At 37.1% G+C, this 8,319-nt stretch overlaps 1 protein-coding gene across 1 annotated transcript in view; it reads left to right on the top strand.

Moving 5' to 3' along the window:
• Positions 1-6,613, top strand: part of LOC135463495 (uncharacterized) — an 11,853-nt gene extending 5,240 nt beyond the window's left edge. The window contains exons 5-9 of the mRNA XM_064740752.1: positions 583-657; positions 3,042-3,143; positions 4,122-4,262; positions 5,244-5,327; positions 6,429-6,613. Coding sequence (XP_064596822.1) covers positions 583-657; positions 3,042-3,143; positions 4,122-4,262; positions 5,244-5,327; positions 6,429-6,500 — 474 coding nt within the window. The 3' untranslated portion in view covers positions 6,501-6,613. The remainder of the gene's footprint in view (positions 1-582; positions 658-3,041; positions 3,144-4,121; positions 4,263-5,243; positions 5,328-6,428) is intronic.
• Positions 6,614-8,319: the final 1,706 nt, after the last annotated feature.

The raw sequence follows: 8,319 nt of genomic DNA, 5'->3' as shown, positions 1-8,319 counted from the left end.
AAAGAGAAGAAAACATAAAGACGATGACAAAATCAGCCGACAGAGAGTGAAAACTTGCAAAATAAAATGGCTTTAATATTTTTTTTCGATACTTCCGTTCAGGAGAAAAAGGGTATTTGAAAACAGTTTTGTATGGTGGATATTTGGGATCACCTCTTACTACAGTACTGCCCGATTGTAATAAATACTGTCCTACGCGGATCTTACGCGGATCTTGATTAATTAATACTATCAGTCCCACTGATTTCCTTTAACAATGTAATTCATGAATTATAAATTAAAGGATTTTTAGAAAAATTAAAATTCTTAGCAGATAAATTAAAAGTATTTTCCAAATAGTTATTTGAACTAACAAGAAAAACAGTACCCTAAGTGAAAATCTGCGAAAATCTGTTCTGCTAAAGTAATTTATATTTCATGTTCATGTTCCTTCATACACTCGTAAAACAACCGTCTAGCTTCTTTCGGAAGTAGTGTGAAATCTTTAAACTCAGTGCAGTATATCCACAGGTTCACGGACGTTTGAATCAGAATCTGTGATTATGATAAGAGTCTTTTCTGCTTTTGTGTTTTTTTCTTCAGCAAGCTGTCTGCTTCCTCTTGGTGATTGGTGTACACATTGCCGCCTTGATATTCGCCGTGGACTCCTTCGCACAGGTTTGTGTCAATCCTGGTTTAATCGGATGAATTCTATTCGATTAATGTCACAGTCTGACACTCTAAAAATAATTTCTTAATTTTATCAGAAAGTCTGCTCTCTGAGTGATGGTAGAAGGTATTATACCAGTATTATTGTTTCATAACACTGTGTGACATTCAACATAACATCCTTTTAGTCTAATATAATGTTGAATTAATTGATCATGTGTGCTATGTATAACAGGATAATCTGGTATATATAACAGGATAATCTGCTATGTATAACAGGATAATCTGCTATGTATAACAGGATAATCTGGTATATATAATAGGATAATGTGCTATATATAAGAGGAAGGATAATCTGGTATATATAACAGGATAATCTGCTATGTATAACAAGATAATCTGGTATATATAACAGGATAATCTGGTATATATAACAGGATAATCTGCTATGTATAACAGGATAATCTGCTATGTATAACAGGATAATCTGGTATATATAACAGGATAATCTGCTATGTATAACAGGATAATCTACTATGTATAACAGGATAATCTGGTATATATAAAAGGATAATCTGCTATGTATAACAGGATAATCTGCTATGTATAACAGGATAATCTGGTATATATAACGGGATAATCTGTTATGTATAAAAAGATAATCTACTATGTATAACAGGATAATCTGATATATATAACAGGATAATGTGCTATATATAACAGGATAATAAGTTATATATAACAGGATAATCTGCTATAACAGGATAATCTGTTATGTATAACAGGATAATCAGCTATATATAACAGGATAATGTGCTATATATAAGAGGATAATCTGCTATATATAAGAGGATAATGTGCTATATATAAGAGGATAATGTGCTATATATAAGAGGATAATCTGCTATATAATAATCTGCTATATATAAGAGGATAATCTGCTATATATAACAGGATAATGTACTATATATAAGAGGATAATGTGCTATATATAACAGGATAATGTGCTATATATAAGAGGATAATGTGCTATATATAACGGGATAATGTGCTATATATAACAGGATAATGTGCTATATATAAGAGGATAATCTGCTATATATAACAGGATAATGTGCTATATATAACAGGATAATGTGCTATATATAACAGGATAATGTGCTATATATAATATAAGAGGATAATCTGCTATATATAACAGGATGATGTGCTATATATAACAGGATAATCTGCTATATATAACAGGATAATGTGCTATATATAACAGGATAATGTGCTATATATAACAGGATAATGTGCTGTATATAAGAGGATAATCTGCTATATATAACAGGATAATGTGCTATATATAACAGGATAATGTGCTATATATAACAGGATAATGTGCTATATATAACAGGATAATCAGCTATATATAAGAGGATAATGTGCTATATATAAGAGGATAATCTGCTATATATAAGAGGATAATGTGCTGTATATAAGAGGATAATCTGCTATATATAACAGGATAATGTGCTATATATAACAGGATAATGTGCTATATATAACAGGATAATGTGCTATATATAACAGGATAATCAGCTATATATAAGAGGATAATCTGCTATATATAACAGGATAATGTGCTATGTATAACAGGATAATCTGCTATGTATAACAGGATAATATGCTATATATAACAGGATAATCTGCTATATATAACAGGATAATGTGCTATATATAACAGGATAATGTGCTATATATAACAGGATAATGTGCTATATATAACAGGATAATGTGCTATATATAACAGGATAATCTGCTATATATAACAGGATAATCTGCTGAATATAACATTATATTCTGCTGCAAAAACTGAATACATGCTAGCATCACTCAGACTAGAGGCTTAAGAGTACATTTAACACAAAAAGCCTAATTCTCTTTTCTAAAACAAAAACGCATGCAGTGAGATATGGGATGAAAAGGGGGAAGGGGGTGACTATTTCCTTCCGTATTTTTACTTTGTACTTATTATGGAATGATAACAGCTCGATTGATTGCTCTCTTGCTACCAATTGTGAAAAGATGAAATATCCTTAAAATAGTAACTAGCCCGTAATCATCAGACTGCACAAATCCATTAAAGAGATTTTTTTGTTGGAAAAGAGGAAATTTGTTACAACAGCTGTATATGGAAAAATCGTAACAGGAAAATGTAGCGGTCTTTCAACTCAAAAGGAAATAGTGAACAATGAAGGTGCTAACTTTAACAAGAAAACTACGACAACTTGTTGGAGAAATATGGAATTTGCAATTGCATCAGGAACTTGTAACTCAGATAAATGTTTTTGCCTGTAGCTTGAAGAATTCTCCAGATTTTATAACTGCGATCATTGATATTATTGTAGCACGAAAAGTCGTCATCGGCGATGAGAAATGAGCTCCGTCAGAGATACGATGGGGTGGGAGTCAACGTGTACAGCCAGAGGTTTGGTCAGCTCCAAGAGAGTGTAAGTGGTTATGCTATCCCTACGGCAGCACGCGCATCACTGGCTCAGTGGTCTAAAGTGTTCCTCTCGTAGCAAACGATCATAAATTCTGACCAGTGAGGCTGTTGACTCGATCGGGGTTCTCGCTGTTTCGATTGCGTATTTAAGACACGACATTTGTACCTGGTTTAAGGCTCCTGGCACTGAACCTTGGGTCCATGGACTCGTGGTTAGCGCGCGCTAGTGCAGACTCAGGGGCCTCTCACCAATGCAGTCACTGTGAGTTCGTGCTGGCTTCCTCTCCGGCTTTACGTGGGGACGTCTTCCAGCAACCTGCAGATGGCCATCGGTTTCCCTCCACCATAATGCTTTTCGCCTTCGATCATATAAGTGAAATATTCTTGCGTACGTCGTATAACATCAATCAAATAAATAAATAAATATCCGAAGCAAACCTCCTGACTTAAAGAGAAGCATCAAGCGATGCGTGCAAATGACGTCATTGGTCAGTGGGTCGATAGTCGCGGCAAATTACCTCATTATTTTAACTGATATTTGTTTTACCCTAACTTACCCAGAATTTACTTTGTTAGGCAATATGTTGTCCTTGTTACGTGAGTGAAGTGATTTTAAATTTTGGCTTAAGTCTGGGATCGCTTCGTGGTCCGGGCTCTGGTATCATGGCGTTATCTTGCAACAGCTAAAACTTCCTCCGAAATTGTAAGCTATATTTGTACTGTGAAGAAACCAAGAGTTGGTAGATTTTGTCTTTGGAACTCATTTTAAAGACGTTACATTGCACATGTACACATTAGCTTTTACGTAGCTGAGGTAACGTAGCCACAGATGATGACACGAGCAAGTGCGGTTGACATCACCTGTCGCCATATCTGCCGAATTTTACGCCACGCTCCGAATTTGTCCACAGCTCATCTGGCAAATGGCATGTACACAAGCGTTGTGAATCTGTAACAGTGGCGCATGTTTTTCCTCCCACAGTATGAGTGTTGCGGCGTGAACGGGGTCACGGACTACACGGCCGAGTTAGAGGCGTTTGAACGTTACAATGCTAACCTCGGGACTTTACGGAGCTTTCCGCCAAGAAGCTGTCTCGGCGCCGACGACGAAGTTTCCCCTCAGGTACGATTAGCAGTCGTGTTCCAGACGTGTTGGCTACTTGCATCTAAAACGTGACTACGTAACGAATGAGCTCTTGTGATCAGTGAATCAGTTTGATGACTACTAAACCACAGTGTTCCGGATAGGCAAAATGAAGTCGACTCAACACATGGGATCCATTTTGATAAAATCTCAGTGGTCATTTTCCAGACGGCTTCCAATACAGGGAGAAAGTATAAGTAGTTTTCACTTTCAAGGCGTTTGACTGGCCGCCGTGAACCATAAAAGGATAAGAATCGACGCTGATTGCTCAGTGAAATTCTAATTTCACTGTTCTAAAACAGTGGAGGTAGGATGGGACTGAACCAACCGTTTGTGAGTGATTGAGAAAGTGCTTGGGATTTAACGTCATACTTACCAATTTTTCAGTCATATGACGACGAAGGAAGTGAAACTATGTAATGTGCCTCCTTTGAGACAACTCACCGAAGGCAAGTGAGCCGCCCCACCCGAACCATTACGGGTTGCGTTGCACTATCCCCTTCATGCTGAACGCCAAGCGAGGAAGTTACAATTCCACTTTTAAGGTCTTAGGTGTGACTCAGCCCGGGATTGACCCTGGATCTACCGCTTCTGAAGCGGACCAACCGCTTGTGTATCCGACAGATGATAAAACAAACATCTTAATCACTGTTGCCCTGCATCCTACATATATTTTAATGTTGAAAGAAAAACATTAAAGTTTCGTTTTATTTTATGTAAAATAAATGCAATTTAACATGGTTTCAAGTCTCAACACAGTAAAGCCATTTCCCAGTTTGCTTCATGGTGTTTTTTTGTTTCATGGTATGTTTTCGAAGGTAACCTTCCATCACCTATATCAGTTTGTTACCTGGGCTATTATCTGAGTTGTTATTTAATTTATCACCTGAGTTACTACCGGAGTTATCAGTTATTACCTGAGTTATTAGCAGATTTTTCCCCTTGTTCTTATTTGTACAGGGATGTCACGAGAGTGTGAAAAACGCCTTATACAACCTCTACGTCTCCATCCTGGTCCTTAGTTCCGTCTCCATATTTTGTGCGGTAAGTCGGCAACTGATATCATTCGATTGATTGATTGATCTGACTGAGTGATTTTTCACGTGGTCATATTTATTGGAGGAAGAAACCGGAACGCTTTGAGGAAACCTTTAACATACATGTAGATTACTGGGATAAAATTATAACTCACCATTTGGATTTGTACTTTAATACTTAGAGCTCTCTTAGAGCCTTCAAGTCACACTTGAAAATTAGTAAGTTTAAACCTGAGCTCGGGAATAATCAGAATTGAAATCTAAGCCTGAGTCAAGTCTAAGCCTGAGTCAAGGCTAAGCCTGAGTTTAGTCTGAGTCTGAGTTAAGTCTAAGCCTGAGTTAGGTCTGAGTCTGAGTTTAGTCTAAGTCTGAGTTTAGTCTAAGTCTGAGTTTAGTCTAAGTCTGAGTTTAGTCTAAGTCTGAGTTTAGTCTAATCCTGGGTTAAGTCTAAGCCTGAGTTAAGTCTGAGTCTGAGATCCTGGTATACGTGACTAAATTGCAGACTTTAAGCAGCAGTCCTCCCTTTGACGACCGGAACCAACGAAAGTGCACAGTGAACGTGAATCACATCAACAAAGCAAGCGATTGTCGACATCTGTTTTCGGATGTCAAAATAAAAACCTGATAGACAAATGTTTGTAATGACTTGTACTTCAGTTTTTGCGAGTATATTAAATCTTGCGGTGTTGTACTCACATTTCTCTCGCATTGTAAAATATATATTTCTATGCGTATATAGCGCCCATCGATTTCTGCATAGCACAAGATGTGCTGTTTCATACTGTTACATGTTGATATTTTTCTGACCAATATTGTTTCTGTTAATGCTTTATTTGCATACGTTTGTTTTCTTTGATTGCACTCTTGCACTCTTTTAATAACGTCATTTTTTTACATTTTTTTAATTTCCTCATCTTTGTATCAGCTGCCTTTGTGTAGTTCATTACATTTGTGTTTGATTTCTTTGCATTGCTGGGTTTATCATCTCAATAAGGTTTTCCATGCCATTTCCCCTGACTTGTTTTCTAGATGTAATATACCCTTTCCCCGGGGCTGTTTGATAACTTCTTTTAAAATTTTATTGATCATTTTTTGTCTTTCGTTTCAGTTACTGTTGTTTGTACTGGCCATATGCCTGTGTGTACGCTACAAGGAGGACGCCATTATCACGCATCTTTGATGAACAGTGACGTCACAACAGTCGTCTGCTTAACGTTCTTTCCAATCTAGAATTCTAAATTCTAAAGTTTTTGTGGAAGCTTTTGTTCTGAGCCACAAACTTTTTAAATGACAGCCTACCCGCGTAACAAAATTGCACAGTCTTTAACAAAATGGTTAATTAGCATATGTTGATTTGAGATCTCAGCGGTAAGATAAAAGTTGGCTTTTGTTATTGGTTGTAACAGTTTAGAGTTTCTCCTTTGTATGAGAAGTATTATTATTTTGAAGACAAATTTTATTCACAATATGTTTGAACAAACTTCTGAATGTGATAATTTGCCTGTAGGCTGAGATTTGTTAAAGCTGAGTCACTATAATTCTGGATTTCAAAATGAGATGTCTCCCTCTATTTGTACATTTGCTATGATGTAACATTTGCATTCACTTTGGAGCAGATCAGTTATTGATCGAATTAAGTCTCAATTCAATACAGAGATGAAGTTAGAATACCACTAGTGCCTGTCAGCACTTTTCCACATATTCTGTTTTCAATGTTTATGTCATAAAATTACGGTTTAAGTGTATCGACAGTGTACTTGTTTATTTATACAGGTTTTGTATCAAAGTCAGTTGCTTAATCTCCAGTGTATATTACAGAAACCTGGGTCCGAAAAGCAAGTTCTCAGGAAAAAGTGGTGTTCATTTTCCAGCCCACCGTTACATTCATCAGGCCTCAGACCAATATCAGTTTGGTCAAAGCGACGGTGTTAACATTAAGTGATGTTACCAGATGCAAGAAGCCCATGGCCAATAAGCACTGGCTCCCTCTGTGGCTAACCTGTGAGAAAGCAGTCATATAAATCTTTTGACTTAGACAATTTTCACTGTTTTCGCACCAACTTTGCACCCTTTCACCAAATACTGGTGGCTGGTAGCAAACAAAGACTTTACACCCTACAATGTACAGGATTACATTCGTGAGAATAGGGTCCAGCTGCCATCTGACTTCATTTTGATTCTCGGTAAACGGCGCCTGTCTGCGGCCAAAATGGCTGAACTTAAGAGTGATCTCCCCCAAGCTCTGTTGGCCAGAAAGCAAACGTGGATGTCTAACAAAACACTCAAGTGAAATATTTAAACTTAAATGTTACAATACAGAGCTTTGAATATATTACAAGATCGAGCCAACTACGCATCCATAGTCCATTTATTTTTAGTGTTTCCTCTCGCGTAAGTTCCTTAATCGGTCTAAGGCTGAAACTTGTTTCTGAGAGATGGTCATTTTGGTAGTTTTAGAATTTTCTCGATGTTAGTCTAGGCTCTCAGCCTTAGTTTCGTGATCGGTATCTCGAGGTTTTTACGAGGTGTCCACTTAGGGTCTGACCTTTCCAAAACCGGGACTTGTAGTCCTGGAACCCACTCAGTGGACAGGTATCCGCATCACTTCACTTCAAGTTTCAAACAGCACATTTCAGTATACTGACTCTACCGGAAGTTGTGTTGTTTACCTATTTATACCACGTATTGTGTAAACCATACAGCTATGTGAAAAGGATTATTTAACCTTTATGTAACACCTACCTATAGGTACTGTACTTAAGTTTTCTTATAATAAAGAGTTTTATTTAAAAGTTTTCTATTCTGTGTATGTTTGTCTCTCGTTGTCTCACCTGGTTCTCTCTCGTTGTCTCACCTGGTTCTCTCTCGTTGTCTCACCTGGTTCTCTCTCGTTGGCCAAGCATTACGAGGCGCCCGTATTGGTCCAGCAATCGCTCACGATTGATTGGTTTTATTTATTTGATTGTTCCTTAGAGTCGAACTGTTTTTTCTATATACGT

This window comes from Liolophura sinensis, chromosome 3 (assembly GCF_032854445.1).
Source record: "Liolophura sinensis isolate JHLJ2023 chromosome 3, CUHK_Ljap_v2, whole genome shotgun sequence".
NCBI classification, from domain to species: domain Eukaryota; kingdom Metazoa; phylum Mollusca; class Polyplacophora; order Chitonida; family Chitonidae; genus Liolophura; species Liolophura sinensis.
Note: the sequence above shows the minus strand (reverse complement) of the source record. Positions and strands in the feature narration are given on the sequence as shown.